The sequence below is a fragment of the Stegodyphus dumicola genome, chromosome 4, assembly GCF_044657685.1.
Source record: "Stegodyphus dumicola isolate Sdum_Otavi_A_Nest chromosome 4, ASM4465768v1".
NCBI lineage: Eukaryota > Metazoa > Arthropoda > Arachnida > Araneae > Eresidae > Stegodyphus > Stegodyphus dumicola.
In genome coordinates, this window is record NC_140771.1 from 54358392 (window position 1) to 54375237 (window position 16846).

At 31.9% G+C, this 16846-nt stretch overlaps 1 protein-coding gene and 1 long non-coding RNA gene across 6 annotated transcripts in view; one reads left to right on the forward strand and one right to left on the reverse strand.

The window, feature by feature from the left end:
- Window positions 1–8646, forward strand: part of LOC146997549 (uncharacterized) — a 121338-nt gene extending 112692 nt beyond the window's left edge. For both annotated transcript variants that reach the window (XR_015040663.1, XR_015040664.1), the window contains one exon: window positions 7760–8646. This is a non-coding gene — a long non-coding RNA (uncharacterized LOC146997549). The remainder of the gene's footprint in view (window positions 1–7759) is intronic.
- A 353-nt stretch (window positions 8647–8999) lies between these two features.
- LOC118195998 (uncharacterized) overlaps window positions 9000–16846 on the reverse strand; it is an 81338-nt gene continuing 73491 nt past the window's right edge. For all 4 annotated transcript variants that reach the window (XM_085814905.1, XM_085814906.1, XM_085814907.1 and 1 more), the window contains exon 4: window positions 9000–9186. In XM_085814905.1, coding sequence (XP_085671031.1) covers window positions 9058–9186 — 129 coding nt within the window. In that variant the 3' untranslated portion in view covers window positions 9000–9057. The remainder of the gene's footprint in view (window positions 9187–16846) is intronic.

Genomic DNA, 16846 nt, shown 5'->3' on the forward strand with positions numbered 1-16846 from the left:
CAGGGCAACGAAAAGGTAGAAATTAATTCGACAGGCGTGGAAGTGAACACCATGTTTAAATTTAAAGGCATTCATTTTACCGCCAAAGCTTGTTTATGGATACTACAGTGCACCCATACACAATTAATTGCTAATTCTTGAATTTGTTTAAAGAAACCTTTATAACAGCCTACCATTGCACGTGCTCCGTCGCTACTTAGCCCAACACACTTCATCCAATCAATACCGTGACTAGTGACAAAATCATTGGTAGCCTTAAAAATTTCATCTGAGGTCACTCTTGTCAGTAGCCTTTTACAAAACCAAAAATTGTCTTGTGTGGCATCTTCGTTAATATATCTGACTAGCAGCTACGCTGCCAGCCTTCGTCTGGCTTTTAAATGTACCGTAAAAATGCCTGAAGGGAACACCAAACGTTAAATTTAAAAACTGCGCAGAATTTTACTCTGCAGAAAACGTCCGGGGGGAAAAAAACCACCCCCACAATTTTTTAAAAAAATATATTACATATAAAAAATTAACCAACTTTCCGCCGTTGAAGAAAAAAAAACTCATGCAAAAAATTTCAATATCTTACAAACAGTTAAATAAGCAAAAAATAACATGAAAGAAACTCAAAAAACAAAAAATTCCGCGCAGAATTTTACTCTACAGAACAACTTTATATATATATATAGAAATGTATTACATATATAAAAAATCGACAATGAAATATGCAATCTCTTAAAAACAGTGACATAAGAAATACGATAAAAAATTGTTGCCAAACACATATTTCTAAAAGAATGAAACTATTCAAAATGATGGGATTTCATCAAAAATCTATCAACAACAATAAGAAAGGAAAATTGTTGCCAAAATCACATTTTTAAAGATGTGAGAAATGTACTCGGAAGCTTCACTTAAAATTTTTTAAAAAATACAAAATATTATCATTTTTCCAAAATTCTTTCTGTAAAAGCAGTCGCAAGGATGAAAGTTTAACGTGTCCAAAAATCAAAGAAAAATAAACTGTACATTTTTAAAAATAAAATTTTTTAGAAAAACTCCCATTGAAAAGGTGTTAAGCTCACTTTGTTAAATAAATTCGTATTTAATCGATTTATTGAAACACGAAATTCATTTTAAGTTCGTAAAATAGCTAAGTGCCTACGTTTCATGACGATGTGAAAATGGAGTGTGTAGAGTAAAATCTCGCTTTCCTATAGCCCATTATGTCTCAAAATGACGTGATTTCGTCACAAAACATAAAATTAAAAAAATTCGAATTCGAATTTCGAAAAAATCGCTTCGAGGTGCACTGGCTCTTGTCTAGATGCATCTATGTACTAAATTTCGTAGACGTGAGTCTTATTGCTACATTGCATATTACCCCATTTACTGAACTACAATTGTCATTTTTAATATGAGAATTAAACCTGTGTTATAGTGCAAATAGAGGATGCCTCTATAATACAAACCCTTTGGTACAACATTAAAAATCTGAATCCTTTCATTATAGGTATATACATCTTTTTTTTTTTTTTTTTTTAAGATATATACAAGTATACGAAAGGATTCAGATTTTTAATGTCATACCACAAGGTTTGTTTTAAGGTCTTTTAAGCACTGACTGAGCTTCCAGTTTAACAACCTGCTCTTGAACTCACTCCTGCTGACACAATCTTTTTTATATTTTTAACTTTATTATTAAGCATTAAATTTTTCACACATTTATAGAATATAATTCAATAAGAAAATCACGATGTTTTAGAGCAGCATAAATTTAGAATTCCCCATAAAGTGTTGTCATGCATGCTTCTATTTTTTTCAGTTCATCATATCAATATTCAGTTTTCTTATAAAAATGAGCTACACAACTTTTTTTGTGCATTCTTTTAACTTTATTATTAAACATCACTTTCTCATTCCCCCGAATCATCCCTGGTATCAAGCTGATTGTCCTGGAAGATTTCTTGCTATTGATTGTGATAGATGTGTTCAGACAACACTTTCTCGATTCTTCAGTGGACACCTGAAAGGACTTACTTTTGAGAGAGGTCTCAAGATGCACCCAATTTGTTCTAAATATCAAAATGCACCGGCATCACCGGCACATATCCTTGAGTGGAGTTGTCTCTTGAGGACCTTTACAAGTCTCCTAAGCTTGTTTTTGATTTTCTGAAGGTGAATGGACTCGTGGACCTCGTCTAGTATATTATTAGAAACGGAAATTAGTAACAACAACACACATCACTTTCTTCTTTCTCACGGCACATCAAATTAAAGAGCAGATTCACAAAATTTTTTAAAAGCAGCATATATTTAGAATTCCAGCATATATTTAGAATGTTAAGTGTTGCCATACATTTTTCTACACTCACTTCCAAAAGTTAAGCACGGAGAGGAAAATGCTAATTTCCGGAAGCCAATCAGAATTGAAGAGGATGCAATTCGCTGCAGAAGTAGATGGAAGTATGAAAATATGTTAGGTAACAGCCAATCGCGATTTCATGTCAAGAAATATCCGAAAAAGGCAGTCTTATAAGAAGCCAGCTTTATGAAGGATTACAGAAGTTGATTGTAAGTGCTGATAGAAGGTGTTTAAAACTTTCGTGCAATTTGTTTTCAAGACATACATGTTTCTATGACTTCCAGAAGACGAATGGAAGATTCTGAGCGCTGGCGCGCTGTGGGGCACATTGAAGCAGGACAGTCGATTACAGATGTTGCTCTTTTCTTCGGCGTTCATCATTCTGTAATTTCACGTTTATGGAAAAATTCCAAACCACACAGACAGTTGTCCGAAGGCCTGTAGCCGGTTGCCCAAGGGTTACAGCCCCCGCGGAAGATCGATATATTGCTATTGTAGCCAAGCAGGAATCGCAGAGCGACATCCACACGTGTGGCATCTATGGTTACAGCGTCCATTGGTAAGGCGATATCTGCAGCTACTGTACGCCAAAGATTACATATGAGTGGACTGTACGCCCGGGTACCTTAAGTTTGTGTTCCTCTATCCGTCCAATCAAGACGGGCACGATTACAGTGGTGCCGGAAACATGTCAATTGGAATGTGTCTGACTGGGGCAATGTCATGTTTCTGATGAGTCAAGATTTGCTCAGATGACAAGCGTATAAGGATATGGTGTGAACAATGAACAAGCACTCAGTCCCAAAACATCACCGAACATTACACATTCCGAAGCGGAAGCGTTATGGTGTGGGCAGGGATTTCATTAGGATACCGCACCGATCTGCACATCTTTAAACGGGGTTCTTTGACGGCTCTCCGATATCGAGATGAAGTCCTAGAATCCATTGTGAGATTGTATGCTGCAGCAGTTAGCCCTACTTTTGTTTTAATGGACGATAACGCACATCCCCATAGAGCCGACATCGTCAATGACTACCTAGAGAGTGAAGAGATTGCACGTACGGCATGGCCAACATATTCGCTCATCCTTAATCCCATTGAAAATCTTTGGGATGCTCTCGGCCGTGCTGTATCTTCATGTTTCCCACCTCCAGCCATTCTTATTGAGCTGGAAACTGCTCTACAAAAGAATAGCGATTACTTAATTCTGGGGTGGTTGACCACCTAATTGAAAGCATGGTCACAAGGTGTAAACTTTGTATACAGATGAGAGGGGGATCACATATCCTATTAATGTCTTCTTCTTCTTTTTTTTTTTCCAATTTATGCTGTTTATTTTCTCTTTATACATAATTCTGTTTAAGTCTCCAGTATGTCATTATCTGATAACTTACAAAAATTTAATATTGTTTTCATTTCTGTATATAATTATTGATTTTGTTTTATGCATAAATATATATGCTACTTTCCTGCCAAATTTTGTGTTAATCAAAGCAGTATTTGTTGATTTTTTTGCATTTTACATCTTCGTGCTTAAATTTTGGAAGTCAGTGTATATTCACTATATGGTTTCTTTAAAAATAATTTATGGTTATAACATTTGGTGGCAGCAACCTTTTATGTGAAAAGTGATATGAATACTAAAGTGGACTGAAATTAATAGCCCCTCTGGTGGAAATTATCGTGCATTACAATCACAGCTTAAGAATTATTTAACTGTGTATTTAACAGTGAACTTCAAAACCATTTTTATGCATTTTAGTCAACAAGTTATGTAACTAAAAAGCAATAAATAAAAATTTAAAATATCCTTAGTATTTTTTTTAAAAAACACTACAACCATACATAAAAATCCCAAATGTATTATAATTAAATAATGTAATATACATTAACTTTCAGCTCAGCTATCTTTAAGCCTTTTATATGTTTCTGCAAAATTAAACTTTCATCTCAGATAATAGTAGTTTTTCAAATTTTGAACTGCAATCTATTGCCATATTCATAGCTTCTAATACCTGCTTCTTTAAAAATACCTTCTTTCCTCCAGTGTGATCTTGCCCTTTTTGTCTCAAGAGGGCAAAACGTTTTTGACATGAATTTATTGTGTTTTGATGCTAGACTCAAATTATTTACATGTGTTTTTAAACAACATCTACATAATACGCGAGACCATTTAACTTAAAATTCATAAACATTCTAAAATAAAATTAATTGACAGCATGAAACCAGATTTGTTATAGCTGCAATTTCTATCAATTGATGATTAATGTTTAGAATGGGTATTCTACTTAAAAAACCAGTTGTAAACTAATTTTTTTATTAAAAAATTTTAGTAAATATTAAAATATTAAACACACTGCAACATTTCAAAATTAAAAATTACTTCAATTTTATTTCAATTCAGGGGAAAACTAATCATTTAAACAAAAATTTAGAATTCTTAAAATTATTTTATTTCGAGACACCATGAAATATTTACATTGATAATTGATTAAAATTTATTTTAACAAGAATTCAGCAGTCTCCTGATAATGAGTATCATTTTTTAAATAACATTCCACGATTTAAATTAAATTAGATTATGCAAAAAGATTTCTGTTTTTAAGTATTAAGTGCCACTTTACTGTAACTTATGGCTAAAAAAATTAAAATTATTTCTATTTTAATGTTTTGCTCCTGCAATAAATATGATTTTTATGAATTCTGTTTTTGCAGTACTTTGTTATTATAGCAACAACCTATCATCAGTTGATGATAAAGACGGGAAAATAGCCCTATTCTGTTTTTTCTTACCTGTTCAATATAGCAGTGGCTAACTTCTGCATATATAACGACCAATTTAAAATATATGTTGACTCTACAGGCCACAGAATATATTTTATTAAGCCATTATTAATATACTGAAATAACAATTATTATGTGCATATTAACAAAGTCCATCTCTCTCTAAATAAAGACAAAGAAGATGAAACTTTGCTCATCAAACATTCTACGTGAGCATCTCTCGACTTGCATCAAAGCAATAAATTTTCGGTCATTATAGCTTCACAACAGTTATAGAATTTACTATTGTAACAGTCCATTACTAAATCACTTTATAATGCAGTGGGTACAGGCAACACTACATGATCAATGAATTTGAATAATTTCCCCATAGAAAATTACGCATGGGCCATCTATGATGCAAGGCCATCACTGGTTTATTGTATGACTATACTATCAGTTCAAGCAGCTTACAAGAGAACAATTTCATTTAACCAGTTCAGGACCAGAGTCGTATACACGCAATGCAATGATTCCACTCTTACCAGCCCAGTGTCCCGCATGCGCGATGCAACGATTCTGCTCCTACCAGCCCAGCGTCCCATATACGTAACATTAAAATGGAATGATTTATTTGAATTTTTAAAAGCCAGTACATGGAGATAAGTGGTAATTGTTTTCACATGGGCTGATTCACACAGCATTTGACCTTCATTTACTGGCATTAGTTTCTGTTTTGTGCTTCTAGCTTTGATAGATTTATTGAAATAAACAAACTTGGAATCATGGCTCTTTATAAGTGCACCTGTGAATTAAAGGTAATTGTTTTCACATGGGCTGATTCATACAACATTTGACCTTCATATACTGGCATTAGTTTCTGTTTTGTGCTTCTAGTTTTGATAGATTTATTGAAATAAACAAACTTGGAATCATGGCTCTTTATAAGTGCGCCTGTGAATTAAAGGTGGCACAGGCATTTTTCTTTCTTTCGTTAGGATTCTTTTTTTTTTTTTTTTTTTTTTTTTTGAGTTCAAAGGGGTTTTGTCTCTGAAAGACTATTGTTTTCGTTTTGAGATTTTGCGTTGAATTACTATTAATGTCCATTTCACTTTTCAAACTGTTTCCACCAAATGTTCCTGCATTATGTTTGAAGAAATTAAATAATGAAAAATCTGCATAACTGTATGTATATTTTTTGCATTGTGATAAAACAACTGTACATAGAGCCATCGAATCTTGAATGACGTAATCCTCCTACGAAAATGGGCATGTGGAAGATCAAATTTGAAATTTGTTTTATGATCGATTTCATATTTTGTAAAACTTTAATGAATTTTTGAGTAACCAACTCAACGATTTAACAGCGAGCAATGACAACACTGGGGGGAGGGAACCTTTTTATCTCCAATGTGTGGAACTGTGTATCGGAAATCCTAAAGATATGCTCATTTAAAAATTATTTTGCGACATTGCTATTGAACTAAAATTTATGGTTTAAATGCAAAGAACATGATATTTAATAAATAAAGGTAACACACAAAACATTAAAAAAACACCCTTTTGGATGTAATTTAAAATTTGTAGTCCAAAAGGGCTTTGTCAAGGACAATATATATATATTTTTTCTATTTATTTTGAAACTTAACATAAGCTTTCTTGGTTAATTAAAAAGTAACATTGCAACATTATTACAGAAGGGGAAAGACTATCAGCTTTCTCAACGCATAATGCGTCTTACTCGCTCGCATTTCTCAGGAAAGAGCCAGTGTTTTTGTTTTTCTTACTCGATTTAATAGGTCATTATATATAATGCCTTGAATGGTCATTATAGTATATAATGACACAGGCAATTATATTTTGGTATATAATGTACTTACTTTACATATAATGCAATTATATATAATGTATATATTGACGTGAGCAGTAATGGATATCCTGCCAGTGGGGGGTCTTTCCTTGATCACTTTTCGGTCATCGTGGACACTGTTTTCGATTTAGAAAAACAGGAAGTTTTCTAATATAAACCTGATGTCACACAAGGTTTGATGATGAAATATTTCTGAGTGTCTTTTGAAGAAGTTTTGGAACATGTGTTGGGTTTATATTCAATTTCATTCCATTAGGCATGGCTAAAAAACCTTACCAAAAAACTTTAAAATTTGCCCAAAATCACTGGACACTCCATCTTTCCGTCAAGACAGTTTCTAAAAATTTACTCTGACAGAAAAAGTAATAAAGGTAGGAGAAGATGCGTTGTGTGCGCTAAAACCAAGGAAAAGTGAAAGCAAACAAAGTATTTTTAGTGCAAAATATGCAATGCGCGATTGTGTGTCGATCCTCGTTTTGAATTATTTCACACACAGCAGAATTTTTAAATTTAAATTTAATTACCTACTGGTAATTCTTGTTTAGTTTTTTTTTTTTTTTTTTAATATTTGTACTTTTTTCATGTTTATAGAATTTATTTCTGTGTGTATAGTTATGATTTTAATATTTTGCCTGTTTAATTTATTTCTATTAATGTGATATTCTTTATTAACAACACATTAAAAACAAGTACATTAAATATGCAACTTCAAAAATTGTAGCCTAATATCAAAATGCTGATTTTATATGATTTTTGTTTTGTAAAATTAGGCTTAACAGCTGAAAATGCGCGGGCCGATGACGACGATCCATTTCAGCGGGTCCGGTCCTGTAACTGCGTTTTCCTGGCACTGGTCCTTAAGTTGTCAAAGATACTGTTTCACATATATAAACATATTATGGAGATTTTCATTTTAATATATCAGCTGTTAATTTATTAACAGAAAGTGCATTGAATAAAAATATCTAATAAAATATTGTTACATCTACAAGGCTTACATTTTTTTAGAAAACTATATATTTAGTGATATTACAAATACAGCAAAAGGTCCTTGGAAATTTCAAATTAGGGCCATTTTTAATGATTTCTCAAGCTGGTTTCAGAAAATGTCTTTACTACCTTTACCTTTTGGCCAGCTTACTATGAAAAGTACTGATCAAAGCAGACTCATTTCCCCAAAGAGATTCACAGTATCAAGGAGGAAGCCTTATTGGATTTCCAGGAAATGCTGACACATCAGATTGGACTTGATCAAGCAATTATAAAAACTATACATACAGATTTGGTTGTTTTCAAATGATTTCAAATACCCTTCCCTATACTGCTGACTAAAAAAAAAAAAAAAAAAAAAAAAAATCAAAGTGATAATTTTTGTTCAACCTTAGATAAGATCATGAAATGAAAGACTATCCTAAAAACTTTATACTGCTGAAAAGAAGGCTTAAAATAACTTTGCTCTGCAGGCTAATGACTGCTTAGATAATTTCAAAATAAAAGAGCACAAGAAATTATCAAAACCTAACCATAATCTACAAAACCAGTTGTAATATTCTTCAAACTATGTATACATTAAAAGCTTACACTTTAATAATACACTTTAAGCAAAATGAAATAAATTTTCAAAAAAAAAAAAAAAAAAAAAAAAAAAAAAAAAGAATTTTCAAATACTCACAAATGTTTGTTGGAAAAATGATTTTTTCCTCCAGTTCTGGGGCTTAATGATAAAAAAGTATAAAATCTACCCAGAAATGAGAAAAGGAGTTTAAATGTTTTACCTAATGTTACTTAAACTACATTAATTATTATAGGTATTAGTTTATGTGTTATGTCAAATACTTTTCATCTCGTTTTGATAGAATGAGAAAATAATGAAGTACCAGTTTGGTGTCATAATAAGTGCTACATATTACACATAAATATTAGCAATATGAATTAATATTTCAAAATACTTTTGTTGAGTTTCTTTTATCCTACTAATTGAATGACAAATTTAATAAATGAATGCAAACGTATGATTATGCATTAAATTTTAATTAACAACTAGGCATATTACATAACATGGATAAAACTACTTAGTCTTATGAGGAAAATGAGACAAAAATCTATTCATTTCAACAGGCGTCATATCCTTTACACTCTTTTCTGGAATAAAATCCTTTCCCGATTTTGCCCTTTGTTTAGCCTCCCGTTGAGCAGCCTGTAAAATAAGTAAATATTATTTTATTATTTAGAGTTTATACATGACATTTTATTTAGTTGATCAAGTAAACGTTTTAAATAAGAAATTTAAATTCACCTGAAAGCCAATTATGTAATTATTTACAGTTAAAACAACGAAATTAAAATTTGTCCATTTTCTGCTTGATCCAGTTCACTATTTGTAAAAGAGGAACTGTGAAGAAACCACATTGTTTTCTAAGTTTTAAACATCTTTTAGAAAATTTTATTTGCTCTTATATTGACGAATTTTTTTAACCTTGAATACCCATTTTTTCTGAAAATATATACAGTACAAAGTCCGAAATCCGGACTTCAGCGATTCTGGATTCGGGATTTTTCCGGATAATAGATCATCAATTTAAATATGGTAAGATGGCATGCAGACATTATACAATTAAAATTATGAAATCATAATTTATGAAATAAAGAGCAATTATGATCTAAAGCGTATCAAAATTTACAAAAAAAAAAAAAAAAAAAAAGCTCAATATTTGTTTACATTATTAAACATTTCTTTCAACGTAAGTTGTTTAAGATGCTTCCACAAAAAGTTCAAAAAGTTCCTTTTTCTTTTTTCTTGTGTCATATACAGTGGATTTTCCAATGCCATACGCCTCGCACAATTTTGAGACAAATATGCCGTTATCCATTTTTTGTAGCAATTCCAATTTTTGTTTATTGGACATCGAAACATGGTTTCACTTTCTAGAACCATGTTTCGATGTCCAATAAACAACTTTGGCAACTCCAAAATTGGAAACTCTTTTCAACATAATCGAAAGTTCAAGCTTAATTTTCATAAAATTGGTGTAATAACAACAGTCTGCAAAAAATAATAAGCTGGATCAAATTATAAGATCAAGGAGCAGCACAGTCTGCTACATTAATTAAAATGCATTAGAATCAGTAAAGATAATTTTAGCCTAGCTTAATAGCGCATGTTTATACATTATTGGCTGTGTATCACAAGATTGGTGACGAAACCCCAGTTGTTTCGCTAAATTTTATTTTGCTCCTATTGCGTACTGAATTAAGCCTGAATTGTATTAATTATTTACTATACATACGTTTATTTCTTGCACATGCTTCAAAGTAATCCAAGTACTGAATAAATAAACTCTCACATATACATAAGGCCACTTATCTAAAGCCGGTACTCGATACCACCTGGTGCAGTCTCTAGGGTCCTAAATTCTGCTCCAAAGCACTTTCCTAAGTTCTAAATTTCCCCTGTGCCTAACTTTGGATCCCAGTGCTTTCCCTAATCATAAAAACTTTTCTCATCCCTTAATTTTGTCACTCGGTGCTTCCCCAAATCCAAAAATTTTGTCGTCCAGTGCCGACATATTCTGCCGCTGCTTCTGGGTTTATGGTGAATAACATATCAGTTAATCTTAATTAAAATAGCACTAAATGTAATCTTTTGGCCTATGCATTCCATTAACAAAATCTATTTTTAGCATATGAAAAGAAATTTTTGTTGAATTTTTCCTTGTCAACATTTCTTGGAGCATTTAAAAATCTATAATCATCGTCAAGCGTAATGCTAGTATAAAAGGTTGCCATACTCTTGTTATTCAATTACTAATATAAAAAAAGTTTAGACATCACAGCATGAGTTATTACTGAAGCTGCCATGTATTGGTAAACATGTGATGAAAGCAAAATATAATAAATAATAACTCGCCAGACAAGCATCAGGGATATAAAATAGGTGAATGTTTCGGTTTTAGATGCATGCCAAGTAGATACTCAGCTACGCAGCTAAATTATTAATCTCACAAATTTATGCTTACATGATTGTTTTTTCATAACAAGGTATTTTATTTAGTGCCCAAGTAAATGAAGAATAGGAATTTTTAAGTGAAAATCTCCACACTTTTTATTATAGAAGGAAAAAACCAAATGTGCATGCGTAAAGCATCAATAATAACAACAACAACAAAAAAAATGTTTGTGGCTTTGAGGTCTGGATTTTAGGTCATTCCAGATAATGGATGTCCAGATTTCGGACTTTGTACTGTATGTATATGTAATATATTCAGGAAGTAGGAATTTTGATAATCCACAATGACTAAAAAATTGGATGCAAAGGCATATTTAAATCTTCAGTTTTATTTTCGGCAACATGTTGCGGCTACACACAAGTCGGCACATTAAATGCGCCTGTTCCAAAAAGCTTATACAGTCAAAAGTCGTTAATTCGGACACCCATAATCCGGACCTCAAAGCTAAAAACTTTCTGCGCATGTGCCGCGTTGGCACATGCGCACAGGCGTTTTATGCGTGCGCGTAAGACCTTGACTACTGCGCATATGCGTGTGCGCACGTGCAGAATACGTTTTCGCCTGCGAATTTAATGTATAACGGACAGCGTAAGCTAAAATTATCTAATTATCTATTTCAGTTAATGATTGCATTGTTCCTTAATCTTCGAATTGGATCCCGCTTATTATTTTTTGCAGACTATAAGAGCAATTTTATAAAAGTAAACTTGAACTTTCGATTATGTCAAATAGAATTTCCGATGCTGGAACTTCCAAAGGATCTACAAAACGAAAGTATGTTTCGATGTCCAACAAACAAAAAGTGGAATTGCTGCAAAAAATGGATAAAGACATGAAGAATGTGACAGAGAGGTTAGTGAAAACGAAAAAATTTCGATTGACAAGTTAGTCGGTATTCTCGGCACAGCAATTAACGGGACTTGAACAGTGGAACTTTGTAACTGAACAAGAAATTATGTCTGTTTATAGAATTAAAGAGAAAGTATTATCACATAAAACGAAGCAACTTAAACAACTTACATTAAAAGAAATGTTTAATAAAGTAAACAAATAAATATTACGCTTTTTTTTTTTGTAAATTTTGATACCCTTTAGATCATAATTGTTCTTTATTTCATAAATTATGGTTTCATATTTTTAATTTTAGAATTTCTGCATGCCATTTTACGAGATTTAAACTGATGATCTATAATCCAGAAAAATCGATAATCCAGAATCGGCGAAGTCCCGACGAGTCCGGATAAACGACTTTTGACTGTATTTTTGATAATTTTGTAGCAAGAAAGCAGAGCAGACAGACAGACAGTTAGGCCAAAGCGTGGAAAGCAAGTGCGTAATGATCAGGACGAAATCTCAAGTCAGACTTAGTTTTCGTACTCAAAGCATTCTGATTAGATGGTTAATATTGCTGTAAAATTATTATTGGCTGTTACAGAGTTTTATTCCCTTTACATATTCAGAATTATGTAAGAGCCATACAGCATGGATTTTTCTGGAAATGACGCAGTGCAGACAGGGGTTACTATTTTTAGAATGAGAAGGGAAATTAATTTAGGCTGCTAATTTAATCTTTTACATATTCTTTTTCTTACATATGAAGAAAAAGGCATAGTGACCTTGAAAAAGGCATAACCCTTCAAGAAGAAAAAGTTGTAGCGACAGAGAAGCCTTTTAAAAAAAAAAAAAAAGCGTTAAAGCACTACCAAATGAAAAAGAAAAACATAAATGATAAAATTTTGATTTTATAAAAGTATAATGATTAATAACTGTAATGTTTCAGTTATTCCAACACATAGTGGGTGAATGGTGAGGCTATTTCCATTACACATTTTGGCAGATGGTCGACAAAGCTAGGATGACTGAAGCTCGGAGAAAAATGACGACTCAGGACTTTTCACTTTTAACAGCATATCTTTATTTTAATTTAGAGCAGATGACTTTTTCCAGATGAAGTTACTCAAATTACTTATTCAGTAATTGCACTATTAGATACGACTGACTTTAAATTTCAATACGTCGTAACATTTTAACAAAAGAAAGAGGAGCATAGCGGAGATGTTAGCAGGACAAAGACGAGAAGGCATCTTTGTAGGAAAATTTATGACGCAGCATTTATATGAGAAGGTTATGTAACAGAGTAGCTTCTAGAAAAATCGCGATCTATTTTTTTTTATATCTTACACCTTCCCCCCCCCCCGTCAAAAGGAGAGGCCGGGGTGAGAAAAGCATTAGTACATTAATAAATCAAAAGTATGAGAAAAGACATGAAAACATACAGGACATAGCGTACAAGATTTACTCTGTTACATAACCTCCTCATATAAATGCTGCGTCATAAGTTTTCTTCTCGCTTTTGTCCTGCTAACATCTTCGCTATGCTCCTCTTTTTTTTGTTATAACGTTATGACGTATTAAAATTTAAAGTCAGTCGTATTTAATAGTGCAATTACTGAATAAGTAATTTGATTAACTTCATCTGGAAAAAGTCATCTGCTCTAAATTAAAATAAAGATATGCTGTTAAAAGTGAAAAGTCCCAAGTCGTCATTTTTCTCCGAGCTTCAATTATCCCAGCTTCATCAACCATCGGCCTACAGGCTGATTAATAACTGTAATGTTTCAGTTATTCCAACACATCGTGGGTGAATGGCGAGGCTATTCCATTACACGTTTTGGCAGATGGTTGACGAAGCTGGGATGATTGAAGCACGGAGAAAAGTGACGACTCAGGACTTTTCACTTTTAACAACATATCTTTATTTTAAATTAGAGTAGCTGACTTTTTCTAGATGAAGTTAATCAAATTAATTATTCAGTAATTGCACTATTAGATACGACTGACTTTAAATTTTAATATGTCATAACGTTCTAACAAAAAAAAAAGGAGCGTAGCGGTGATGTTAGCAGGACAAAGACGAGAAGGCATCTGTGTAGGAAAATTTATGACGCAGAATTTATATGAGGAGGTTATGTAACAGAGTAGCTTCTAGAAAAATGCAGAAAAACTTATGACGCAGCATTTATATGAGAAGGTTATGTAACAGAGTAGCTTCTAGAAAAATCGCGATCTATTTTTTTTTACATCTTACATCTATATATATATATATGAATCTGCTCATTTAAAAATACAGTAATAAAAATTAGCTGTTAAAATACTCAAGTACATAAATAAAAAATGGGAAAGATAATGATATTTGGCAAAGCAACATTATTTTCAGTTTTCCAATTTAAACTATGATCATTCACATAAAAAAATCTGATGTGTACACCACAACTTCCTTGTACAAAATATTAAATTACACGCAATTTTTTTTCCATTTCATTTCAACTTAGTTCATCGAATTTCATCAGAGATATATTTCATTCAATTAATTTAGTTCTCACTTCGCGACAAGGCAAAAATACATAAAACCTCAAAATATCTTTATTAAAAATTGAAAAATATAAAAAACCAAATACAGATAATTTAAAATATATATATATATAATTTTTATGATTAAACTTAAGAGTTTCTACACAAAAACAAGGAATTCGGCCAGCAGGCAAGAAGGCAGATTTTTCGGTGCACAAAACTGAAAGTTCACTTTTGGTCCCACATGGCAAAAACACACTGAATGTGCAGAAACTGACTTAATTCACTATTCTACTAAGTTTGGAATGTAAACAACTATGGCTGCTATGGTAAAGAAATTAGGCTTAGCCACACTTAAACAACTTTTAAATTGTTGATAACCAAAATTGAAGGGGTGATTAACTCTTGGCCAATTTCCTATGCTGGAAGTGTCTTAGATGAACAACATGCTTTAACTCCAGCACATTTCCTTTTAGGAAAAAGAATATCATCGTTGTTTTCTGGGAGACTTCACCTACATACAAATTTTTCTTCCAGTAAGTCTTTGATAAAGGCCTATAATTATCATAAAAAATTAATTAATTGCTTTTGGTCCAGGTGGAAAAAAAAAGTATTTGTTGAATTTAAGATCTGCCATTTGAGCTTGATTAAGAATAATGTTCCTGAATTTAAAGTTAATGATATAATTTTAGATAAGGAGGACCATTTACCCTGAAATTTTGGAGATTGGGGAGAATCCTTGAGTTATTTCCTGGAAGAGATGGCAAGGTAAGGGCTTGCAAGATAAAAACTGACTCACTGGTTATCAGACCTCCTGTACAACTTTTGTACAATTTAGAACTTCAGAACTAAAGTTTTATCTTCAGTGTTAATTTACAAATATGTATTGTGAGTATATCTTTATATGGCTGTTTATTATTTTTTGAATTATTTATTTAAATTTAGTAATTCTAGTAACTTCCATGCACAAATTTAATAATTTAAAATGTGCTCAAGTTCACAGAGTCACGGTATGCTTTCTTAGGGGGCCATTGAATAATCTTCTAAAAAAGGTGAATATTGTTTTTTTGAATTTGGATAATGTTATATTTAAACTGCCTAATGTTCTATTTAAATTCTCAGTTATTTAGATGAGATATATTTTTTCCCTTGTGTCTAGAACTTGAATGTTTTTGTAGTATGAATGTATATTGTTTATATAAAAGTTTGATGAATCCCCTGTGGTTCATGAGGGAACAATCTGTTAAAAATAAAATGATCATGTGATCAGACGACGTGATTTGCAGTTGCCTGAATTCTTTCCCGGCTGGCTTAACAATAAATGTTTATGTAAACAAAGCTTTAGAATTATATGTAACAGATATTTTTGCTTACTAGGCTAGTTTTTGATTTCCCGTTTCTCGGATTAATTACGCTTGGGTTTTTTCAGTCTAATATGTTTTTGTTATGTTATGTGAATAAAAATAACAAAAATCTGGACAACAAGCTCTTTATACAAGAATCTCATTTAATTTTCTAGTGATATTATTATTTTTTTCACTGACTCCTTTAAAACAAAAATGGGAATAGCAAAAATCATTCAGTGTAAAACTTTAATTAAATTTTAAAATCAATTATTCTTTTAAAATAGTAGACTCAAAAAATGCCCAAAAAGTGGTAAAAAGTTTTAAATAATTGTTTTGCAGATATGAGTAGAAAAATCCATAAAGTTGAATTTCTTTAAATTTTTTTTTTATTTAAAATTACAAAAAAAAGGTAAAAGGAAGCTTGAAAAAGAAAGTACAGGAATTACTGTTAGAAGAGCAAAATTCTTCAAAATTTAGACAAAATTTAGTCATGGGCTTATCATAATGACTTTGAATATAGAAGGCCCTTGTTTAATTACAGAATAGGAATTAAGAGGGAAAAAAATAAATAAAATCCTATAAACCCTTTAAAACATACTTCCTTTTTGGAGCTTTCAGATAATGGAACAGAAACTGGAATGAATGGAACAGAAACTGATATTGGATGAAGCTGTGTACTTCCTGTTATTTAGAGTTGTTTTCTCTTAGAACGCTGCTTGGAAGATATATTGGTTTGTAAACTTTTCCTGTGGCTATTTTGTGTAAAATTTGTTTCTATTAAAATATCTACTCGATCTCACTCTTGCTTGATAATCAATGGAAATTAGTCTGGCTTGCAGCAAATACTCACTCTCCTTTGTGCCTCTCCTCTTGATGGATTGCAGTTTGGAATACACTCCATCTTAGAGAAAAACCTGTGGTCTGTTTGGAACTTGTGAGAAAAGTTCTTAATGCTAGAATTATGTCTATGTTATTTTGAATCCTTATTTAACTGCCTCTCCTGTTGCTACTTGTCCTGTTTGGAGGTTTATCTGGATGCATTTGATATTTTCATTGTAAGCCATTTCTATGGCTATGCTGGTGTTATATATTATTATGTTAATTATATCATTGGATATAATTAACATAAACCCCGTAGGTTGTGCAGTTAGGG